General features: G+C 41.1%; 2 protein-coding genes across 5 annotated transcripts; both read left to right on the top strand.

The window, feature by feature from the left end:
- On the top strand, positions 1-24,753 carry LOC127216269 (keratin-associated protein 9-1). 4 transcript variants are annotated; one of them, XM_051176897.1, is made up of 2 exons: positions 1-359; positions 24,492-24,753. In XM_051176897.1, exons 1-2 carry the CDS (start codon positions 40-42, stop codon positions 24,751-24,753), a joined length of 582 nt encoding a protein of 193 aa, XP_051032854.1. In that variant the 5' UTR covers positions 1-39. The 4 variants fall into 4 exon arrangements, with proteins under 4 accessions (XP_051032854.1, XP_051032865.1, XP_051032844.1 ...); XM_051176908.1 differs by having other exon boundaries at positions 24,522-24,753; XM_051176887.1 differs by lacking the exon at positions 1-359 and adding an exon at positions 17,640-17,959 and having other exon boundaries at positions 24,522-24,753.
- On the top strand, positions 8,694-9,623 carry LOC127216296 (keratin-associated protein 9-1). Its single transcript, XM_051176919.1, has one exon. The coding sequence runs from the start codon at positions 8,747-8,749 to the stop codon at positions 9,329-9,331; it is 585 nt and encodes a 194-aa protein (XP_051032876.1). The 5' UTR covers positions 8,694-8,746; the 3' UTR covers positions 9,332-9,623.
- Positions 24,754-25,765: the final 1,012 nt, after the last annotated feature.

Raw genomic sequence — 25,765 nt, forward strand, 5'->3', positions numbered from 1 at the left:
TCACCTGTGAGTAGAACTCGTCCCTCCACATCCAACACCATGACCAGCTCCTGCTGCTCCCCTTGCTGCCAGCCTACCTGCTGCAGGACCACCTGCTGCAGGACCACCTGCTGGAGACCAAGCTGTGTGAGCAGCTGCTGCCAGCCCTGCTGCCAGCCCAGCTGCTGTGGCTCCAGCTGCTGCCAGCCCAGCTGCCAAACCACCTGTTGTAGGACCTGCTTCCAGCCAAGCTGTGTGAGCAGCTGCTGCCGCACACCCTGCTGCCAGCCCTGCTGCTGTGTGTCCAGCTGCTGCCAGCCCTGCTGCCAGCCCAGCTGCTGCCAGCCCAGCTGCTGTGAGTCCAGCTGCTGCCAGCCCAGGTGCTGTATCTCTAGCTGCTGCCAGCCCTGCTGCCAACCCTGCTGCAAGCCCTGTTGCAAGCCCTGCTGTGAGCCCTTCTGCCTCAACCTGTGCTGCCAGCCAGCTTGCTCTGGACCTGTGACCTGCACCAGAACTTGCTACCAGCCCACATGTGTCTGTGTGCCTGGATGCCTGCCCCAAGGCTGTGGGTTCAGCTGCTGTGAGCCCTGCAGTTGTTAATCAACTTACCACAGACTCAATATCTACATAAAATAGACTCCTACTATCAAGCCTTCCTGATAACCACAGTAAACTAACTCCCTGCTCTTTCTCTGAAAAGAAGTCTTACCCTGTGTAACCACCAGCATCTCATTAGCAGATTTGTGTGTTTTCTCAGTAAACACAACCTTATTCACAGTGTTCCTCCTCATTGCTCTGGGTCTTCGTCAAAGCCATCTGTTACTCACATGGATTCACAGTCTCAACCATGGAAATTTTGCTTATTTTGTTTTCAACTTACAGAAGGTTTATAAAATAAAAAGAAAGAATGAATGAAAGCATTTTGACTTTTCCCAGTGTTACTCATCATTTCATTTCCATGTTTTATAATTACTATGACTCATCTTGTAACTCATTCATAAAAACTGCATTGTCTCCCTGGTAGGAAGGCCATTATCTATGGTTTACTAATAAAGTCTTCACTCAACGATCTCCTGAGTTATATTTTGTCTTGTTTCTGATTTCTGTATTTTCTTTGTCATATTGGGTCATCTCATCTGAGCCACGTCAGAGTCTCAGACTTGGGCAGAGACAGCATGTGGCATGTGAGTGAGCTGTGTACAAAACATCCCTTCAGAGACTTGCACTTACCCATTGCAGCTCTGTTGTGATAATGGGAACAACTTAATGAAATTGAGACACCAGAACTAAGCACTGGGAAGCTGTGCATCTCATAATGCATTATGTCATTTACCAAGCACCTTGGTAACCAGTAACCACTGAGAAAAAGAGCTGGTTTTAAGATCCTAGAAAGCCATGTAAACCTTGTATTACCTTGCCTTTAAAAAAAAAAGCCATTGGTGATAACTTTTAAATACTTTTCAACCACAGAATACTTGCTACTGTTGTAGGATTTTGAAATCTTTTTTTACAGTCTGTGTGTCTGGTGTGTGTGTGAGAGAGGGTGTTCAGAGGACAAGTATGAGAGTCATTTCTCTCCTTCCACAGTGTGGGTCCTGGGGATCAAACTCAGGCTTGGAGGCACGTTGACCTGAGGGCCATCTCAGGATTTGGATGTGAAAAGACCATCTAGCAATTGTTAGTCTTCTAGAAATGGCATAGTTTATGCCTTTACTCTTCTGATTACCTGTACAAATAGCCACATTGGAGGGGGAATTGATTTGTGATAACACTGGTAAGAAGGCAGTAAAAAATGTAATATTCTACATGGAAATGTGCAGTAATTATGGGTCCCAGAGACTTTCCCGTAAGTTGAGATAGAAAGTACTTGGAGTAGGTATCTAGCACACATAATCTACAAAATATAACCCAGGTGTACTGAGGACTTAAAACCCTTGAAACTCTTATAAGAAATACAGATAAACATCTCTTGATGTTTATCTCTTGATGCCTTGAGAAAGGCATGTTTTTAGCTGCAGGAAAAATAGCTGAATTTGGCTTCTAACATGTAGAGCTTGCAATCATCAGAGGCAGAAACAGAAAAAAAAAAGAAGAAGAAGAAGTTACAAACTTGGTGGCATGTATGACCAAAATTATAAAGAAATTGTCGATCTGAACAGAATGCAGAAAAGTGCAAATGAAGACTAAAATGAGGCCTCTTCATATACCAATATTAATGGATTAAGATGATCTTGTTTCACACTTGGAAAAAATAGAATTTTAAAACTATGGAGTCAATAATTGGCGAAAGCAGAACAAACATCTCTGTTGCCTCTCAAGCCTGTGCTCTATATTACTACAATATAATCTTGGATGTGATGCTGGTGATTCCTGCAGGATTGAGAGGAGCCAAGGAAACCTTGAGTGAGTGCATAGTGGGTGAAATCCTGGGTGGACATGCATTGTTGACATGGGCACAGTGACTTCAAGCACCCAACGCCTCAGACCCACAGGAAACAGACAAAGTCCTCCCTGCCAACCTGCCCAGGGTACAGGCTCCCTCTGAGCTGTACCTAATAAACACAAGGAGGCACTGAGGTGTTGTGTATTTGGTACCCTCCATCAGAGCAAGCACAGGCCATTGAATTGCATCTTCACTGTATGTGTGTCTATTCTTTCTTTGTCCCCTCACACCCCAGCCAGTTCAAGTACCAAGCCACCCAGAACATGGCACAGAATGTTTTGGTTCCTTGTTCTTTGGCCCTATTGAGCATCTTGGGGTAGTTCTGAACATATAATATTCAATATATGTAGTCAGCCCTCCATCAGTGGCTTGCCAATCAATACAGTCAATCCACCCCAGACTAAAATATATTTTAAAAAAATAAATTCAAATAAACTGAATATATTATTCTATAAACAACACAGTGGAACAATTAAGTAGATCCCATTTACATGCTATAAGATACTGGGACTGCTGAGGTCAACTCAGTAGTAGAGAACTAGCCTCACACATGTGAGACCCTTGTTTGATGCCTAGCAATGCAAAAACAAGCAAGCATCCATTTGATCCAATTATTATAAGTAACACAGAGATAACTAATATAATGTTTGTAGAAGAGTGTACATGTATTAAGTGTAAATATGCTGGTAGAACAAAAAATTTGAGCATATGAAGATTTTTGCATCATCAAGGCATCCTAATGGATATTAAGAGACTACCATGCTTTGGAATGAATGAATGAATGAATGATTATTTCATGGGTTATATAAGAAGTATCAACCTTCTACCATCTAAAATGCAATATGTTTGAGCCAAAGATCATGAGATGAATCTATGTTTAAAATAGAGAGCAGCACAATGACAGCACCATTGACATGCCAACTTGGATTGGAGAAATCTCACAAGGCCCCACTCCCTAAATACCATGCATGAACAAATAGCAGGTCCTGAGAGAGAATCATTCTTCACCAAAGACAAGCCCCCTAATAGGTTGTCCAATCCCAGTGGCCTTCCCTACACACATAAATACAAGCAACACTCGATGGATTAAGTATGTCATATTTATATATTTGCATATGTATCATATATCATGTATGATGTATATGTATATATCAAAGAGGCTATAATTTTGAGAGTGAGGGGGCATGAGAGGGATTGGAGAGAGGAGACATGAGAGAGACTAAAGGAATTAAAGGGAAGGGGTGAGCAATACAATTACATTTTTATTAAAATGTAAAAGTAGTAAATTGACATTGCATGCAAATTTTTAAAAATTAAGACGGAGGAGCTGTTAACAAAGGATAGCTTTGCCCAAGGTCATGCTTTTGAATTCTCCTCTCTCGCTATAGTTACTATTCTAATTTCTTATCTTCTCAAATAGAGAAAGTTAAACTGTAGGGGAGCAAATGTTATTACAGTGACACAATCAACAATAAATCTATAAAAAAAAATCTAAAAAATCCTTATCAGTTAATTCAAGACCTGCCAGGACAGTAAAGAATTTTGAGGAAATATCTGAGAAAGAACGAATATGAAAGGAGTTTGGTTGGTTTATGCAGCCTCTTTCCTCTCCAGGTGCTGTGATTTGAAAGAAAATGGCCCCAAAAGGGGGTAGCACAATTAGGAGGTGTGGCCTTATTGGAGTAGGTGTGGTCTTGTTGGAAGAAGTGTGTCACTGTGGAGGCGGGCTTTGAGGTCTCATATATGTGCAAGCCACACCCAGTGTTTTAATTCGTTTTCTGTTGCCTTTGGATCGAGATGTAAGGACTGTCTGTTGCATGCCGCCTCGCTTCCTGCATGACAGTAATGGACTGGACCTCCGTACTGTAAGCAAGACTTTCCAATTAAACATCTTCCTTTATAAGAGTTGTCATGGTCATTGTGTCAAAGGACAAACTTTGACCCAAATGTGGATTCAGTTTGTCACTGTGAACATATCATTATCATAGCAATAGAAAACCTAACTAAGACACTGGGATCTGATTGGCCTGAATTAGTACAGTAAGAGAAAGAGAGATTTCCATGAGGTCACTTGATTTGCAGCAATGCTGACACAGAAGATGAGTAGGGAAAGGCTGTTTTGCTTCAAGGTCTCAGAGTAATTTAGCATACAAACGACCACTATCCTTGACTATATACAAGCGACTTCCAAGTTTATCATGTCAATCATTGAACTTAAAACAATTCTCCATCAATAACCACCAATTCGTGTTTATCAAGGAACTACTCACACCAGTTGAGTCATGAATCAGCCTCGGTGGCAACAAGAAATGAATGGAAGAAGAAAGTGTCTGCATGAATGCATGTATACCTGTATACCTGTATATGTGTATGCCTGCATATATGGAAATTATTTAGCCATAAGGAAGAATAAAGAATTTTGCTTGCAAAATAAGCCTTGCTCAGAAACATGGATACTGAATCTTTTCTTACATATGTGCAATCTGAATTTTTTTAAAAGAAAGAGAAGGGGAGGAGAGGAAAGCATGTGGGACTAGGAAGATTGAGTCAGAGTCAGGGGAGGAATAGAAGTGGGGAGAGAGAGAGAGACCATGAAAGAGGGAGCCATTATAGGTTTGAAGAGAAAACTGAACCTAGAGAAATGTCCAGAAACCTACAAGGCTGACCCCAATTAACAATTTGAGCAACAGTGGAAAGGCTACCATAAATGACCTTCCCTGATAATGAGATCGAATACTAATTTATCCACCATCATAGAGCCTTCATCTAGTACCTGATGGAAACAGACGCAGACACCCACAACTAAACACTGAGACCAGCTGGAATCCAGATGCAGAGAGGGAGGAAAAGATCAGGCTACAGAAACACAGAGACAGCTGACCTGAACAAGGAGGAGCTAACGGGCCCCCAGACTGATAGCTGGGAATCCAGCATTGGACAGACTCAGACCCCCTGAACATGAGTCACAGCTAGAAGGCCTGAACAGTCTAAGGGACCTCAGACAGTGGAACCAGGATATATCCCTGGTGCCCAAAAGGACTTTGGGAGCACATCCCCCATGGAAGGATACTCCCTTAACCTACAGACAGGAGAGAAGGCCTAGTCCCTACCCCAAATGACTTGATAGATTTAGATGACCCCTCCTGGAAGGCATCACCCTATATGTGAAGTGGGGGTGGGTGGGAGGGGAGGGTGATTGGGGGGCATGCGAGGGTGGGAGAGAGGAAAAGAGGGAGGGAGAAAAGGAGGGAGAGGGAACTGATGGATATGTAAAATAAAAATAAAAAAAGACATGGGAGTGGAAAGGGGCTACTTGGAAAGTGAAGGAGATGAGCAAGAGAGGAGAAATGAGAGAAGAAAGGATAATGAGAATGGCAAATGAGATCAAAGTACACAGTGCACATATATTAAAACGTCTAATGAAATCCAGTATTCTGTACAATTCATACAGGTTAATTGGTGTTTAAATCAAACGACACTGCAATAGCACTTCTTACATGTAATGTAGGATAGTATCAGCATGATTTTAGGACATCATCCTTATCCATAAGAAACAGAAAGCACTATAAACACTACATCTTGGGAAAATAATTGGGTGTACATCATTAAGAGAGGGACAAGGCATGCCATAGTCTAGAAACAATATTGGTAAAGCAAATAATAAAAAAGAGAAAATTTTACAGAAACAATTGAAACATGTTCTGCACTTCACAAAAGGGAAATGCAAATGTCCAGTGTGCATATGAAAAGTCAACTCATTGGTACTCGGGAAAATTCAAATTAAATCTCTAATGATGTAGAGCTAAACAGACACATGGCCAAAATGGAAAAAAAAATAGAATGAAGACACCAGGTAGAGATGAGGCAGAAAAGCAATTAGACCAATGACTTGTGCACACTACTATAACTTTTAAAGATATTATAAAATATTTTTTCTTTATTCTTGGGAATTTCATGCATGAATACAATGAAGCATTATCATATTCATTCCCTTATTTCCCTGCTCCAACTTTTTCCAACTCCTCCCAACTTAAATGCCTTCCAACTTCAGGTCCTTTTATTTATTAATCTAAACATTTTTATTTCTTTTATTTTGATAACACGCTAAGTCCAACTAGAGCTCACCATATGTTCATGTCTGCAGAGCCAGTCACTAGAGGATGGGAATTCTACCAGTGGCTATACATTCAAAATAAAATGACCCCGTATACACCCAACAAGCTATCAATTGCCAAACGATCCTCAGGAAGAGATGAGATGCAGGAAGTCCCTCCCAATCTGTGACGGAATTTTGGCTGTTTGTGGTGTGAAGGTAGTCACAGCTGTCATAAGTATGTTGTGGGATATTTTGATTGTACTATGACATTCCTGAGACTGTTGATAAAGTTTACCTTGAGTTGGAGGGCAGAGCTAGCTTCTAGCTTACCAGAATTAGCCATCGGGTTTTTGGAGGACCCAGGACATACACAGAGATAAGGGAAGTAGTAGGGAGATGTTTAGAAAGATTTGCAGGCCCTTTTGAATTAAGGAAGGAGAGAGAGAAGAGGTCACTGGTTGCTTCTCTGCTGCTTCTCTGATCAATTGGGTTTTTATCCCAATATCTGACTCCTAAGCTTTTATTAACACTAGAATAATTAAGGTAAACATATTACCCAGAGCCCAACATGGGACATCAAATGTAGCAAGGTTTCTTGTGGGACTATCTATGGATCACCAGCCCCAAATAACAACATGGGAACTTCTTAGAATTATAGAAGCTTGGCTTTTAGCTTAGTCTTGTCCCCAACTAGCTCTTATAACTCCAATTAACCTACTTGATTGATCTTCATCCCTGCCATGTGGCTTTTAACCTCCCAGAGAGAGGAGGTCACTGTTTGATTTCCACCACTTCTCTGGTCAATCATATTTTACCCTGATATCTGACTCCTGAGTTTTATTTAATAATAGAACAATATGAGTAATCGCTTCATGAGTTCATGAGTGTTTATAGCCATATCAAGTCCAGAAGTTTACATTTTATAACCTTCCTTTCCCATGTTCCACCTCCTCTTCTGTTACATTCCTTAAGTTTTGGTGATGGGCTTGAGATGTTAAAAATAAGCTTTCAAAGTCAACCTTGTAACTTTCAAAAGAACATTTGAAAAAACCTACTAAGGTTGACCAAGTGCATAATTTATACTCCAGAAACTTCATTCCAAAAGTTTATGAGAAAATTATTCACTAGAAGATATGGGCAAATATGTCCATGAGAACAGGATTCACAATAGTTTAAATGATGGAAATACATCTGTCAGCAATGAAGCACATTAATACAATTTGGTCGCATCCTACAATGATATCAACAAAACTGTGCAATTGACCACTATAGGCAGTGGAGTCTATAAATCTCAGAAGCAAATTTGAGCAAAAGAAAACAAATAATACATGCTAAATGACTTCACTTTTAATAAAGGTCAAAACCTGACAAACTATTATTTACATACTAGTTGCCTTAGGGAGAGGTCCAGAGATAATACTATAGTGACAACTACCAGGAATGCCACTATTTCCTGACACAAATGCTGGACACACTACATTTATCATAATCAGTCAAGCTACATATAAAAGCACATGTATTTTCTGATACTATCTTATGTTTTAAATTCTCTTAAATAAAGGTATATAGTTTGATCTCATAGAATTTAATTTCCTCATTTTATAAAGAAAGTGTGCTGATTTGAGGATCTGACTTGAGTTTATTGGTCCAGTTGCTAAAGAGGACGAAGGTCTAAATGGATTGATATTTTCTAGGCCCTTATGTCATCTTACTGCATCTATCTATCCACATTTGGGTTTACTTGTGTGTGAAAATGACTGTGGCAACCACCCTCTGCCCATGTATACTTTATAAAGCCGGTGAAACACAGAAATGGCCTGCTGCCTGTTGTAATCTGGTGTAAACAGGCTTTCCCAAGGAACAGGCTTTGACCCAGCTGTGGATTCAGTTTATCACTGTGAACATATCATTATCATAGACTTTCCCCAGTCTGCATACAGCCAAAGGTACAGGTGCAGGAAAACATTGACCTGTGGTCACATGACTAGAGCAGGAATGACACTGATGAGTTTCTACAAACACTCTCCACAATTAGTTATTTAAATAGAAGTGTCAAAGATTTATAATATATCGAACAACTTCCTCCTCAGAGAATTTCCCCATGAGCCATTGGAAACAAACAAGGAAAAGTCCTGCTATGTCCAGGGTATAAAAGCCCCAGGACTGAAACAGTTGTCATAATCTCAGGAACCCCTGTGAACAGAACCTCTCCCTCCACATCCAACACCATGACCAGCTCCTGCTGCTCCCCTTGCTGCCAGCCTACCTGCTGCAGGACCACCTGCTGCAGGACCACCTGCTGGAGACCAAGCTGTGTGAGCAGCTGCTGCCAGCCCTGCTGCCAGCCCAGCTGCTGTGGCTCCAGCTGCTGCCAGCCCAGCTGCCAAACCACCTGCTGTAGGACCTGCTTCCAGCCAAGCTGTGTGAGCAGCTGCTGCCGCACACCCTGCTGCCAGCCCTGCTGCTGTGTGTCCAGCTGCTGCCAGCCCTGCTGCCAGCCCAGCTGCTGCCAGCCCAGCTGCTGCCAACCCAGCTGCTGCCAGCCCAGCTGCTGTCAGCCCAGCTGCTGTCAGCCCAGCTGCTGCCAGCCCAGGTGCTGTATCTCTAGCTGCTGCCAGCCCTGCTGCCAACCCAGCTGCAAGCCCTGTTGCAAGCCCTGCTGTGAGCCCTTCTGCCTCAACCTGTGCTGCCAGCCAGCTTGCTCTGGACCTGTGACCTGCACCAGAACTTGCTACCAGCCCACATGTGTCTGTGTGCCTGGCTGCCTGTCCCAAGGCTGTGGGTCCAGCTGCTGTGAGCCCTGCAGTTGTTGATCAACTTACCACAGACCCACTAACAACAGACCTTCAGGATAACCAATTTACTACCATTCTCTGCTAATAATATGCACTTAAAAGTAATATGCATCCCACAAAACTCCCAGTCATTTTCTTATTAACAGACTGTGACTTGATCACTGCTTACCATCAAATCCACTCTGAAATCCTTTTTAATTCCTCTGCTTCTAAACATCAACTGATCTAGACCTGGGTTTGTGATCTCAGCCTTGACAAAGAGATAATTAATTGCCTTTTTAGCTTAAGAAATTAAAAACAATAAAAGCCATTTGCTATTGTCTATTTAGAACCTTGCAATGATAAATATCTATGATTCTATTCCAATGTGCATATATGATTTCATGAATCATCTTGTAACTCTTTCATGACTTTATTTGATTTTTCTAATAAATTATTGACTATATTATTCTATGTTTTGTTTGCTTTTTATTGTTTTGGTCTTTGATTTATGTTGTACTGTCTAAGTTGCATCACAGATCCAAAGTCGGTGTGCTGGTAGAATGTCACTGTGTGTCACTGTGACACAATACATGGAAGAACCACTTGGTGAAAGACAGATCTGTTTTTGCTCATGCTTCCAGTACAGAATTTTTTTTTTTTGCCTGTTGTGCTTGGACAGAACAACAAGGTGTCAAGAGCCCACTGAAGAGGTGTTTATACCATATAGACAGGAAGGCACAGTGAGGAGCTACAAAGAACCTCATATAACCCTCAAAGGCAAAGGCCCAGGGATCTACTTCCTCTAACTAGGTTCCACTTCCTAAGGTTTACTGGACATATAAACAGTACCATCATCTGAAGGCCAAGCATTCAGTGCATGAGCCCAGGGTGGGCATTTCGTATTCAAACACTAACACTTGAGCAAACCTAACAGGAGTTAAGTGACCTGTGTTATGGGCTGGCAGTAGGGGTAAACAGAGTCAAATCAAGGGCCCAGGGTTGTTCTTAGGGTAAGGTAGTTACAGGTATAGTTTTAGTTAAAGGAATCACACTGTAAGCTGAACACTGGGAAGACGTATACTTTGCTTTCTTCTCAGGCAACATCGTTAGTCCTCTCATTTTCAGTCCACTTCATTAACAAAGCTCTTCCCACTTCATTACTCATGTTTTGGTCACTACTGCCCACACCTTAATACTAGAAGTGTTTTTTAAAGAACCCTACTAAATGATGTCCACTCCAGGCAGACAAATGGTGAATGCCTTCAAATATGTTTGATGATCTGAATGGAGTGTTCCTGATGTGAGTAGTTGCCCTAGTAAAAGTTTATTGATGTCGTAGACATGTCCTTGTTTTTCTGGTCCATATTCTTACCTGCTATGTGTATCACTGAGAAATAGACAGAATTCCATGTGCACACACACTTGAAGATGTAATTGTTTCCAGGTTAAAGCTGCATTAAGGAAACACAGGGGTGACAAGTCCCAGGATTCAGGAAAACAAATTACTGATGCTACCAGCCTTTGATCATCCATGGTTTTGAACCACATAAGGGATCAAAATACATACCTGAACTATGAGATGGAAAGAACAATCAACTGAGAACAACAAAAACTTTGATTCTTAAGGTCAGGGAGACTGTGAGGGGAGGAGGCAAAAGGAGGAGGTGCTTCTAGGAGCAATGGTGGTTACGAGTCTGGAACTGAAAACAGCAGACATTTTGAAAGAAATAAAAAATGATGGAGAACTTGATGCTTGAATGGCTGATACCGCTTCAAGAGAAATGGGAATAATGAAAAGAAATAATTAAGTAAATACCTTAGAGGGCAGAGACACCATATATGTACCATCTTCTCAGACAAATGCCAGAGATTCCCTGTAGACACTTCCTAAAAATACATAGATCTTTAGACAGAGAGAGAGAGAGACAGAGACAGTGAGAAAGACAGACACACAGAAAAAGACAGACACAGATACACACAGAGACAGACAGAGAGACTAATCCAGAAGATTATTTTTATTGTATTTTTGTTTATGGAAACAGAAGATGAAGGTCAGGGGATAAGCACTGAGTGGTCTTTGATGCAAGCATCCTGCAGTAGATCTTACCAGTAAAAGCAGTAAACTTGACTCCACGAGTAATAGATCAGCCCAAACATTTTCTAGACAAACAACATCTACTGCCATTTGATATGCTCCTTCATCCAAATCCCAAACTTTACTCTGTTGTCCATTCCTCTTCAATTAGTATTGTAAACTATGGAAGCATTAGGTGTAATGACTTCTGGAATTCTGCCTTTAACATACAATGTAGAAATTGAATTCCTAGGTTTAGCTTATGTTTTCCAAAGAGAAAATAGCAAACTCTAGGATAGTATAGACAGTATAATTTCACAAACTATAGAATCTAAGCAATAGTGAAGAAGCAACCTTAAATGTCCTTCCTCTATAATGAGATTGAAGATTACTTTAAATGCCATCATAGCACCTTTACCCAGTAGCTGATGAAAGCAGAAGCAGAGATCCTCGGCTAAAACTGAGCTGAACTCCTGGGATCCAGTTATAGAGAGGGAAGAGTGATGAGCAAAAGGGTCAAAACCAGGCCGGAGAAACCCACAGAAGCAGTTGACCTGAGCAAGTACGAACTCATAAACCGCAGTCTGACAGCTGGGGAACCAGCATAGGACCAAACCAGGCCTCCTGTCCATGTGTGTCAGTTGGGAGGCCGGTGCAATCTATGGGGGCTCTAGCAGTAGCCAGAGGAACCAGTATTTATCCCTAGGGCACGAATCGTCTTAGGGAGCTGATTTCCAATGGAGGGATACTCTCTCAGCCTAGATACATGGGGGAGGGCGTAGGCCCTGACCCAAAAGATGTGACAGACTTTGATGATCCCCCATGGGAAGCCTCACCCTCCCTGAGGAGTGGATAGGGGGTAGGATAGGGGTTTGGTTGTGGAGGACATGGAAGGATGGGAGGGAGAGGGAACTGGGATTGGTATGTAAAATAAGATAGTTTTTAATTTAAATAAAAAAATTAAAGGCATTAGAAAGGTCTTTATGGAAGTCATTAGAATTCAGGCATAGTAGGCTTGGAAATTTGTTTTCAATTTTGCTACCCTTGCAGGGAATCACCACCAATTTAGTGGCTTAAACAACTTAAATTTATTATCTTCTAGTTCTGGAAGTCAGAAGTCAGTCTCCATGAGTTTGAATCCAATGTTGGATTTTTTATTTGTTTGTTTGGTTGGTTGTAGTTTTTCTGTAAGCAATAGCTGGCATTTCCCAACTTTGAGGGCTACCCACCCTCCTTGCATCATGACCCTGTATCCTCTGTTTCTATCTCTCCTTATCAAGAGCCTGTATTTACACTGAATACCTACAAACAATCCAGAACAAGCTCTCCCTCTTCAGATTCTTAATCATGCCCTTAAAAGTCCCTTTGCCATGGAGGGTGATACAGTCATAGATTAGGATTCAGCCATCTCTTAGGGACCATATTCTTCTCACAAAAAGAAACTTGATGTGTTCAGAAGTAACTTACGGTAGGGAGAAATAAAGAGTAAAATGCTATAATGTGCCTATTTCTACTAAAATACTCCCAAACAAATGAAGAATATTTTGAAGTTGCAGAAGTTAGATTAAGATTTGCAAGGCTATGTATAGAGGTTAGAGATTCACCATCCTTGTTTACTTGTTGAGCACCCTCTCATGACTCAGAACTAACAGATGGAATGTTTTTGACAACTCTTAGAAACATGCTGACCTCCTAGTAAGTCTGTCTAAATCACAAAGTCAGAACACGAAAAGCCCCCTGACTCGGGGACCACAGAAACCTGAGTGGGTCTAGAACTGGGTGTTGAATTTGAGGAACTGTGTCATTGGTGTAGTGATTGTGATTACATCATTAATTTCATTTATAGACCAAGTATTTTTATGTTATAAAATTATGTTGTTTAATTCTTCATTTCTTATAGAAAAGATCATTAAACAAAACCAAATTAAATATTTGCTATAAATAATAGAGTAGATTGAAAACAAGACACAATGTAGGAAAAAACTACTGACTTGGAATACCAAATGAAAGGTTTTATAGTGGAAATTAAAACACTTGAGAAAATTAATGATGTTGAAGGCACTAGATGCCAGAACTCAAAGGATATCATAAACTTGGCATTTTGAGAGAAGAAAAAGCTTTAGATGCAACTGCCTATCAATTTAAATTAAGAACTAGATAAAAAATTTTAAATGAAGGAAATCAATAAAATTCAAAGTCTGTGTGTATTCAAATGTTTTTAAGGAAATATACTTCAGATGACACTGCTCTGAGAAAGAACATATTTGATAAATATTGTGATTGAATGAAAAGTGACATACATTTCAAAGAATGATCAATACATAAAGTTTAAACTATGAACGTGGAACCCCAATGCACCTTAGTTACAAAACTACAATATGAGTTGATTAAAGGCTTAAAATCAACCCACAAAAGAAAATTAAACCCAATATTTCAAAATGTCTCATGGGTTAAAAAACACTGGATGCTCTTCCAGAGGACAAAAATACCCATATAAAACTCCACAGCCATCTGTAACTCTATTCCCAGGGGATCCAATGCCTTCTTCTGTCCTCCACAGGCACTGTACATGCTTGTTGCATAGGCATGCATGCAGAAAAAACACCCATACACACAAAATAAAAATAAATAAAATCTAAAAAATGTTTTTCTTTTTTCCATCTTTACTTTTTCTTTTATTGACAACAAATTTTTTCCAATGTAATACTTTTATTGATTATTTGGGTATTTCATAGAATACCCCCTGATTACACTGGATTCTCATCTCCCCCCCCAGGCCCACTCTCCCACAATTTTGCCCTCCCCCAACAAAGAAGAAAAAAATACACCCAATCCAATTTGTGTTGCCCACCCATATACTCATTGTCAAGCTCCCAGTAGCCAGGCCAACAGTGCCATTGGAGAAACATATTTACAGAATGGGAGATGCCATTCTGTAAATATGTTTCTCTTACTGGTTAATGAATAAAGCACTGTTGGCCAATAGGAAAGCAAGATAGGTGGGATTAGGAGACTAGGAGGAGAGAGGAAGAAGTAGGGAAGAGTCAACATGTAGAGACTTGAGAGAACAGAGATCGGGCTCTCTCTCTGGTAAGATGAGACCACATGGAAATACTTAGATTAATAGAAATGGGTTAATATTTTAGACAGAGCTAGCCAATAAGATATGCTAGTAACAGGCTAACAGCTTTATATCTAATACAGAGTCTCTGTGTGTTATTTGGGGCTGGCGTGGTGGTGGGACCAGACCAGCAGAGAAAAACAACTCTTAACACATCCCCACTCCCACCCCCACCAGAAGCCACGAGCTGTGAAGTGCACTTCAGAATCTATCACAGTTTTGAAGGACTCTCTTCAATGGCTCCATGTCTGGACTGTCTCTTTTATTTTGGGAGTTGTGGGTTGTCACACAAGTCACTGTCTCTCATTCTCAAGAATGAGTCTACAGTCATTGATACCACTGCAAAACAAGATTTTTTCCCATAACAACCAGTGGCAGCATGGCTCATGGACTTCCACATGATTCCAGAGGCAGCATGGATCACAGACATCTACATAGCCTCTGCTGGCAGCATGGAATATGGACCTCAACATGTAAACATGTATTTTTAAAATTCAAGCTTATAGAAAAAATTAAGGCTACATATATTCTAGATCTTGAAATGGGGAAAGATCAAAGTTCACCTTTAGTGAAGTAATTACTTATGTCCAAGAGATAGGATTGCCATATGTGATTATGTCAATATGACCAACATGCTTACTGTAGCACCAACCATAACAGCAAAACCATGGGTTCAGCTTATGAGCCCCATCAACAGATGAATGGAGAGAGAAAATGCAATATATAAACAAAATGGTGAGTGTTTGGAGTATTATGCAACCCTAAAAGAGAATTAAATTTCCTCTGCAGGAAAATGGCTAGACCTGGATTTTAGAATGTTAAGTGAAATAAGCAAAAAGTCTAATCTTTAGTGTCTTCTCACATGTGGAGAACTAGATTACTTAATGCAAGAAAGAAGGAGGCAAGAGATCATTGAGACAATGATCTTAACACAATATAGTGTTAAGAAGTGAATACGATCAGGTACTTCATATGGAAATGTGGTCATTTAAACTATTTTAGCATACATGGGTAAATTAAAAATTCTAAATGAATGGCAAGAAAATGGCATGTTTGGGTTGAGTATGAGATAATATCTACATAGTCTTAGGAGTCAACAAGAAATAGAAAAGTCTATAAATGCCATGGAAAAGATTGATTGACCAGACACCACTACAATTGGAAGAGGAAATGACATGACAAGCAATAGCGTAGAAAAGATCATTGACAAAATGAACAAAGGCTAATATCTAGGATAGTTAAAGAATTTCAATGAAGAATTTTTAAAAGACAATTACCAGAAACAAACAAAACATGCTAATGCCTTACAAATGAGAAATGCAAAGGTCTAAAAAACTTATGTAAATCCAACTCAATAGTATTATGGAATTCAAATGAAAATTATGAGATATGCTAATTATACAGATAACAAAAATGCTTCAAACCCAACAGTAAGTACAACAGGTATTAGAACAGAAAGAACTGAGTGGTCCGCTGGGATGGGTATATGATTGATAATCTGATTCAATCCCTGGAACCCACATAGTGGAAAGAGAAAACAGACCCAGGCAAGTTGTTATGGGACCTCTCCACATGTGTGAATGACATGCACATGTGCATGGGGACACACACACAAATAAATATAATTTTAAAAATTAAGTCATAAACAACAAGAATGGTAAGTTATATGTAAGCACCTACTAATGTTGACCATATGCAAAACTTGTAATCCAGAAACTTCACTATAAGAATATGTGGGGATACATTCACAGGAATACTCATTCAAGTGAACCAAGGTCTAGACAAAAATATTCACGACAATATGAGTCACAAAAACCCTAATCATAAAAGTTGTACATCAGATAACACAAGAATTAATAAGCTAAAATATCACACAGTAAGGGCTAGAGGGAGGGTTGGGCAGCAAAGAGCACTAGCTGCTCTTCCAGAGGACATGAGTTTAATTCCATGAGCCCACATAGTGCCTGACAGCTATAACTTCAGGCCCAGGGGCTGGTGTGTGGTTTCTGAGGGCATTGCACACCTGGTGCACATACACAGATGCAGGAAGATACTGATACACAATACAAGTAAATAAATCATTAAAACTGTAGCACACATAATCAAGTATATGAAAGAGGGGCAAACAACCGCCATATTCACGAAAGAAGTTAACTCTAACATAATTTGGGGCAACAAAAATAAAAAATATATGAAATGACATTTCAATTTGACTAAAATGTCATATTTGGAAAAGCTATGTATTATAAGTCAGCAGACAATTTGTCTTACAGGGGAAGGAAAGATCATTTTGAGGGGAAAAAAAATCATGAAAACAGCTACAACAGTTACACACACTATTTCCTGACATGAACGATAGCTTTGTCATATTTTGGTTGAACTATACATTCAAAAGCAAACACTTCTCTGGAAGCATGCCATGATTCAATTTCCTTTTTAAAAGTTATTTGTGAGGTTATATTGTTTTCTTATTTAGTGAAGACTATATCCAGGTTGGGATGCCCAGATAAGGGTACCAATTATTCTGCTAAGTAGGGTTGGGATCTAAATTGATTGACATTTTGTACATCCCCATGTTCATCTGTCACTATCCTTGTGTTTGGTTTACATTCTCATGCTCAAAAGACCCATGCCCCTTTCATAAAGCTAGTATGACAGTGACCATGCTTACTGCAAATAAACATGTCTGCTATAGCCTGGAATAAGCAGGCAGTTTTGATGAATAGGCTTAGACCCAGGCAAGTACTGAATTTGTCACTGTGACCATATTAGCATCATAGTCCCTCTCTCAAACACTTCCCAGACTGAACCAGCACAATATATGAAACAAAGAAAAAGAATTTTCAGCTCCTCCTGTGCCCACAGAGCCATCACATGACCAGGGAATAACCAGAAAAGAAATGGTGGTAATGATTCCAAACATACCCTCAATGAACTACATACAATTAATTGCTTGCAGCATAATTTCCATAAGTTTTGTAATACTTAAAGAGCAACTTCCTCCTGTGAGAATTTCCTCATGAACAGCTGAAAACAAACAAGGAAAAGTCCTGCTTATTGGTCCCTTCATGGCATGTCCAGGGTATAAAAGCCCCAGGACTGAAACAGTTGTCATAATCTCAGGAACCCCTGTGAACAGAACCTCTCCCTCCACATCCAACACCATGACCAGCTCCTGTTGCTCCCCTTGCTGCCAGCCTACCTGCTGCAGGACCACCTGCTGCAGGACCACCTGCTGGAGACCAAGCTGTGTGAGCAGCTGCTGCCAGCCCTGCTGCCAGCCCAGCTGCTGTGGCTCCAGCTGCTGCCAGCCCAGCTGCCAAACCACCTGCTGTAGGACCTGCTTCCAGCCAAGCTGTGTGAGCAGCTGCTGCCGCACACCCTGCTGCCAGCCCTGCTGCTGTGTGTCCAGCTGCTGCCAGCCCTGCTGCCAGCCCAGCTGCTGCCAGCCCAGCTGCTGCCAGCCCAGGTGCTGTATCTCTAGCTGCTGCCAGCCCTGCTGCCAACCCAGCTGCAAGCCCTGTTGCAAGCCCTGCTGTGAGCCCTTCTGCCTCAACCTGTGCTGCCAGCCAGCTTGCTCTGGACCTGTGACCTGCACCAGAACTTGCTACCAGCCCACATGTGTCTGTGTGCCTGGCTGCCTGTCCCAAGGCTGTGGGTCCAGCTGCTGTGAGCCCTGTGGTTGTTGATGAAGACACTACTGGAATGGAATAATCAATTCTTAGACCTAGAGTTTAACTTCATGCCTAACTCTCTGCCTTTGTTCTGCCTATAGCACACACACCATCATCAAATTAGCAGTCTTCCTGCTAACAGACCTGTACCATCTCACCCATTTTGATGTTATCTTCATTTCTCTATCTGTCTTCTTCACCTGTTATGATCTGGATTCATAATCTCAGCATGGGCAGAAACCATTCCTTTAATAAGTTAAAAAATAACAATTCACAACTATCTTGTTACATCTTTGCAATGACAAATACCCATCATTACACTTCAGTGTGTTCACAGTTTTTATGACTCATCTTGTGACTCATCATGTCAACTTTGTATTGTCTTCCCAACTCATGAAATGCCACCCATTGCTATTCTAATAAAGTCTTCTTTATTCTACCTTTCATATTATGTTTGATTCCCTTTCTATTTGTTTTTCACATTCTGTTTTCTGATCTAAGTCATGTCATTCATTGTATTAGATTCAGTGTATTAGATTCTTCACTGTGAATACAATAAGGAAAAGAACAACCTAATTAATGAAAGATTTCTTCTAATTCAAGGCTTTGGGGAAGGGGAGGGTTCAGTATATGGTTACTTGGCCTCATACAGTGCATGAGTGTGTAGAAACACTATACAAGTGCTGAAAACAAGTGACTATTGGTGCTTGTCCCTAAATGGAGCATCTCCTACTCCATTGCAAAGGGTCAGACAGCATCATGGTAGAAGAATGTGGAAGAGTGTCCTAAAACACTGTCTTCTGCACATGACATGGCTACTGCTATCATGAACTTATAGCAGCTGATCTTACCTGCAATGTTTTAAGTTCCCCAGTGTTTAACAGGTAGCTAGGGATGGGTAGATGGTGTTCCAGGATTTCTGATTCTGGAGCTAACATAGTCACAGGTAGAACTCAGTTTAAGTATCTGTAAACACTGGGGCTTGAGCACTGTAGATCTATTCATTTCAAGTTCTTTTCTGGCAATGGAAATATAAATTCCCTTCATTTTCAGATCAGATTTGTTCACAGAGCTCTTTTCGATTCATTTCAACTCAATTCAATTCACCACCAGCCACTTAAGTCAGGAAATGTTTTTAAGGACCCTACTAAAATGATGCGAACACTATTGTCTCAACTGGTTAGCCCCTTTAAACCTGTTTGGTGATTCATGTGTGTCTGCTACTGTCATGGTTCTTTGATGTGAGTAGTTGCACTAGAAAGTATTTGTTCATGTCATGGAAGTGTCATTGTTTATATTCTCAACACTTCTTGTCACTGATCACAAATAGTCATAAGGGAATAAATCATGCCCCATGAAACAGACTAAATCTCCACTATACTCAGACATGAGAGACAATTTGTTTCTAGATGAAAACATTATTAAGGAAATAAAGGAGTGACAAATCCCAGGACTCAAAGTAACAAGTATTTACGCTACTAGTCTTTGATTCTTTATTATCTCCAGGACACCTAATGAATCAAAATAACTTCCTGAGTTTGGAGAGGGAAAAATAAATCAGTGGAGGGAAATAAAAGCCTAAGTTCTGTATCACCAGAAGAAAAAGAGAAAGGAGAAGAGGGAAGAAAGACATTAGAAGTCATGGTATATATGAACATGGACCTGACAGAGAAAACCCCAGGCATCCATGAACAATGGGGAATTTTGTAATGTAGTGGTTGACACTGTTATGGGAAAAAGCAATTAATGAAAAGAAACTAACACGAATGATCAGGTTTACTTCCCTGGGAACAATATAACATACCTTCACAACACCTAATGGGTTCACAGCACAGGATATATGTGATCTTCTCAGATATATAACTAGAAAGTTTCCAAGTCTATGTGCAACAGACCTACAGAGAGAGAGAGAGACATCTTAGGCCAGAAGTTTATTGGAATTTTGTTTTTGTTTAGGGATACAGATGAATAAACTCCTTGGATGGAATTATGTTTCTTATACATAGATTCAGCAATATCTCATATCATAGAAATGGAGATAATGGGCCTCCAGACTGATAGCGGGGAATCCAGCATGGGACTGACTCAGACCCCCTGAACATGGGTCTCAGCTAGAAGGCCTGGGCAGTCTAAGGGACCTCGGACAATGGAACCAGGATGTATTCCTGGTGCACAAAAAAACTTTGGGGGCACATTCCCCATGGAGGGATAACTGCCTTAACCTAGAGACAGGAGAGAAGTCCTAGTCCCTACTCCAAATGACTTGACAGATTTAAATGACCCCTCCTGGAGGGCATCACCCTACATGTGGAGTGGGGGGATGGGAGAGGAGGGTAGTGGGGAGGCATGAGAAGGAGGGAGAGGGGGAAAGAGGGAGGGAGGGAGGGAAGGAAGAAAGGAGAGGGACTGGGATTGATATGTAAAATAAAAGTAAAAAATATAATCATGGGTATAAAATCAATAACAAAAGAACATGAAGAAGGAGGAGGAGAAGAAGGAGAAATGGAGGGCTCGAAGCCCAGAGGATCAAGGTTTTGGCTGAACTCTTTGAAAAAAAAATAACTCCCTTTATTGCATGTGCTGTGTTCTTTAATCTTGTGTGTTCTTTGAAATACACCTTCAGTCAGTTTGTAGAAAATTACATGAGCATCAAATGCTCTTTGAGATTCTCCTTTTGACACACCTAGAGACTGTACTCTTAGACTGTAATCACATTCCTCCAAAGAGAAAGTATTTTCAGATTCTAAGCCCCAACTCTGAAATAAAACATCTTAACTTCAAGAATTAAATGGGAGACATTAGAAAAGCCATATAGAAAAGTCAAGTCCAGGTACTGTGGGACTGGAAATATGTACTTGCTTCCTATTACTCTTGGAATGAATCACCACCAGCTTTATGGCTGAAACAGTACAGCAGTGTTATCTTCTCTTTGTGAGGTTTGAAACCAAATTAGATGTCATGAGTTCCAATACAGGAGTTGAGTTATTATGGTTGTATACCTACCCCAAGCAATAGAGAAAATCTACCTCCTAGCATTTTTGAACTTGTAGAACTGACCATATCCCTTGGTTCATGACTCTGTGCTATCCTGTGTTTTCCATCTTTCTCTGTCTTTGTGGGAGCTCTTTTTATGCTGGGCATAAGAGAGGTCTCTCCCTCTTGAGATTCCTAACTAGAAAACATGGTCAAAGCACATGGCAGACTTGCAAGAAAGTGTCTATATGAAACCCAGCATTATCTACAACAAATGTATGGCAATAACAATGGGGAAAGGTTAAAAGAGGGACAGGGCAGGCCAAAGTATAGAAGAGGAGACTGGTAAGCCATGGAATCAACAAAGGCATCAATAGAGAAATAAGAAAAATAGCAAACAATTCCAAAATAAGGCAGAATTAGTATCAAATAAAAAAGAAATTTGTCCAATGAATGTCTGGGGGAGGAGAGATCCGCTCATTAGTCTTCAAGGAAAATCAAATTAAGTCTTTAAGGAGAAAAAACTAAATAGCTACTCTGTTAGTCAGTGGTCCATCCCTGTGACAAAATGAGATAAACAACTTAGAAGGAAATGTCTATTTTAGCTCGTGGTTTCTGCAGTTTAAGTTCACAATTGTTTTGCCTTGTTGTTTTAGGCTTATGGTTGAAGCACTATATCATGGCGGAAACTTGGGAGAAATGAAAACTGGTTGCCACATGGTTATCAAGAAACAGAGACACAGAGATGAAAAAGACAAGCCCAAATATATATTTCAAACACATGCTTTCAATGACATCTTTCCTCCTACTTAACAGTACCACTGGTTGAGGAGCAAGCCTTCAACACATAAGCTCTGAGTGGACATTTATGATACACAATAAAAAAAAAATGGCTTACACTCCACACTGAAAACACCAAGTGTAGATAATACAATGTGAAGAATCAATTGTATGTTGTATACATCACTGCAACCTTAGGTGTGTAGTGTGTGTGTGTGTGTGTGTGTGTGGTATGTGTAGTGTGTGTGTGGTGTGTGTGTGTGTGATGTATGGTGTGTGTGTTTGTGTGTGTGGTGTGTAGTGTGTAGTGTGTATGTATGTGTGTGTGTTTGTGTGTGTGGTGTGTAGTGTGTAGTGTGTATGTATGTGTGTGTGTGTAGTGTGTGTGTATGTGTGTGTGTGGTGTATGGTGTGTGTGTTTGTGTGTGTGGTGTGTGTAGTGTGTGTGTGTGGTGTGTAGTGTATGTAGTGCGTGTGTAGTGTGTGTGTGTGGTGTATGGTATATGTGTGTGTGTGGTATGTAGTGTGTGTGTAGTGTGTGTATGTGTAGTGTGTGTGTATACACACATGTGTGCAGATATTGATGCATATGTGTACACATGGACAACCTCAGAATTCCTCAGGGAGCCACTCACCTCATTTTTGAGCTGGTCTCACATTGACCTGGAACTTGTTATCAAGCCCTGGATATCTGCTTGTGCCCTCCTCTACGGTCCTGAGATTACAAGCCCATGTCACTTTGCTCAGCATTCTTTACAAAGGTTCTGGGGATCCAACTTGGGTTCTCATGCTTGCATGACAAGCACTTTACAAATGACCTATCTGCCCAACACAGGCAGCCATTTTTTCTTTCAAAACACCTGGCACTGTGTACTAGGTTTTTTTTCCCTCTCTTTCTACAATTTGGAAACCAGAATTTCCCATCAAAGAATATATCTGCAAAAATCCACAAACTTGTAGACTAAGAAATAGACAAATCATCTTAAGAGCATAGATTCTCAAAAGTCTTACTGATTTAAATGATTTTAAAAACATGTGGAGCAGATGGGAGGTGGTGGAGGTGGAGGGAGGAGGAGGAGAGATGGGAGGGGAAACTGGGGTTGGAATGTAAAAAATAAATTAAGAAAAAAGAAAAAGAGCCCATCAAAGACACAAGGATTTTAAAAAATTAAGGTCTTGCCATGCAATGGGCATTAATAGATTGTAGCCTTATCATACAATTATATGAAATGATTGAGTAAATGAAAAAGAAATGACTACTAAATCCAACATTGTCATTAAATCTCACAAATATAATTTTGAGCAAAAGAAAATGAACCACATGAGTAATATAATTTCATTTTTGATAAAATTCAAAAGTTGACACACTGTGATAGCAAAACCATGCACTGACTGCCTCATATTTCTACTAAACACACACACACACACACACACACACACACACACACACACACACACACACACACACAGGCTCATGATATGAAGAATGGACACACTGATTCTTGTATCATATCTGGTTCAGCTACGGTGTATGCCCATCTCTGAAAGTATACTTTGATTCAATTTATTTTAAAATGCAGGTGTCAGGTTATCGAGTTTAATGTCCTCATTTCCTTACGCATCAGCCAGTGTATTCTGACCCTCCCCCCCTCATATCTTCCTTCTGACTCTGTACCCTGGCTTCGGTGCTCATGGGTGCAGTTGAAAACAGACTACAAGCTACCTCCTCACCATGGATTCTTTGATAAGACTGATTGAGCATGTGCAACGATGTGCAACATTTGCTGCAAAGATGTTTGCCTGATGTAGTATATACAAGCAAACATCTCTGGGAAACAGGCAGAATTCGGGCATAGCTTCATTTATCACTGTGAAAGTAGCTCTCCCTACAAACACACTTCATTCCACATACAGCCAAGGAAACAGGAGAACAAACTGAGGAAGGGCATCTTTCAGCCCCTCCTGTGGCTGCAGCAACTATCACCTGGTCAGAGCAGAAACAATGCTGATGATGACTTCTAGAAATTTCCTTCCTTGAATTACCCACAATTAACTGCTTACATCATCATTTCAAAAGATTTTTAAAACTCAAGGAGTACTTCCCCCTGTGAGAATTTCCTCATGAACAGCTGAAAACAAACAAGGAATAGTCCTGCTTATTGGTCCCTTCATGGCATGTCCAGGGTATAAAAGCCCCAGGACTGAAACAGTTGTCATAATCTCAGGAACCCCTGTGAACAGAACCTCTCCCTCCACATCCAACACCATGACCAGCTCCTGTTGCTCCCCTTGCTGCCAGCCTACCTGCTGCAGGACCACCTGCTGCAGGACCACCTGCTGGAGACCAAGCTGTGTGAGCAGCTGCTGCCAGCCCTGCTGCCAGCCCAGCTGCTGTGGCTCCAGCTGCTGCCAGCCCAGCTGCCAAACCACCTGCTGTAGGACCTGCTTCCAGCCAAGCTGTGTGAGCAGCTGCTGCCGCACACCCTGCTGCCAGCCCTGCTGCTGTGTGTCCAGCTGCTGCCAGCCCAGCTGCTGCCAACCCAGCTGCTGCCAGCCCAGCTGCTGTCAGCCCAGCTGCTGCCAGCCCAGCTGCTGCGAGTCCAGCTGCTGCCAGCCCAGGTGCTGTATCTCTAGCTGCTGCCAGCCCTGCTGCCAACCCTGCTGCAAGCCCTGTTGCAAGCCCTGCTGTGAGCCCTTCTGCCTCAACCTGTGCTGCCAGCCAGCTTGCTCTGGACCTGTGACCTGCACCAGAACTTGCTACCAGCCCACATGTGTCTGTGTACCTGGCTGCCTGTCCCAAGGCTGTGGGTCCAGCTGCTCCCAGCCTTGCTGCTGATGACTCTATATTCAGTCACATGGTAGCTTGCCATCATCTAGTCAAAATTCTCCAACGGAATTACTCTGTGCATTTTGCCATCATTAGCTATCAATGGGTTATCTTCCTCTGCATGATTGTGGGTGTGTGCTTGATGAGAGAGAGCTCACTCTTCTCATTGGTCTCTTTAAATCTTCTCTTGACCTCAGGCTATGTTGCTCACATTCTCTACAAGCAATGTGAGCAAAGCAAACCTTCATTTGTCTTTCTTAACCCTCCTCGGTGATGAATGATTTCATTTCCCAGGGTATTCCTGTTCTCTTCACCATTGGGCTCACTTTAAAATGTCTCCTGGTTTGTATGTGTTCTAAATAAATCTGCATTTGCTTTCTGAAAATGTCTGGATGCTATTTTGTCTTTTCCTGGATCTCTATGTGCTCCAATAGTATTTCCTTGGCAACAGCTTATATTCTGAATGCCTTTCACCTCCATCATCAGTGCATGGTCCACCAATAGCCTCATAACATGTTCAGAACCAACAAACGTTCCTTATTCCTTATCCATTGTCATCTGCGACAACACTTGGGTCTTGTCTTAGCTCATGGCACTTTCACTTCCATCTCCCTCCAAACATAAATAACTAGGGATTGTGAAGGAGTGCCTGGCTCTGGCCTCTCCTGCACGGCAAACCTTCACACGGTAATGCACAGGGCACATTTCAGAGCACAGGAAAGTGAATGACAGCAGTGCAGTCACGGGAGCTATGCTGGATAACCAACGAAGAGGATGGCTAAGAAAAATGTGGTTTCCAAACATCCTGGATATTTTTAGCCATAGAGAAGAATGAAATTATGTTTTCCCCCTGGAGAAAGTTGATGCAACTGGAGACAAATGTGTCCATTGATGCAACTGGAGACAAATGTGTCCAGTGAATTAAGAGAGGGACAGAAAGACAAATATCCTATTTTAGTTTTGGCTCCTAGATTTTATAGACTCACATAAAGTCATTAATGTACATATTGCATGAAAGTAG

Source organism: Phodopus roborovskii, unplaced genomic scaffold (genome assembly GCF_943737965.1).
Source record: "Phodopus roborovskii unplaced genomic scaffold, PHOROB, whole genome shotgun sequence".
NCBI lineage: Eukaryota > Metazoa > Chordata > Mammalia > Rodentia > Cricetidae > Phodopus > Phodopus roborovskii.

Coding starts and splice junctions, on each gene's coding strand:
- LOC127216269 (XM_051176897.1), top strand. CDS start 40: ATGACCAGCTCCTGCTGCTCCCCTTGCTGCCAGCCTACCTGCTGCAGG. Junction 360..24,491: donor TCCAGCTGCTGCCAGCCCAG/GTGCTGTATCTC, acceptor CTGTCAGCCCAG/CTGCTGCCAGCCCAGCTGCT.
- LOC127216296 (XM_051176919.1), top strand. CDS start 8,747: ATGACCAGCTCCTGCTGCTCCCCTTGCTGCCAGCCTACCTGCTGCAGG.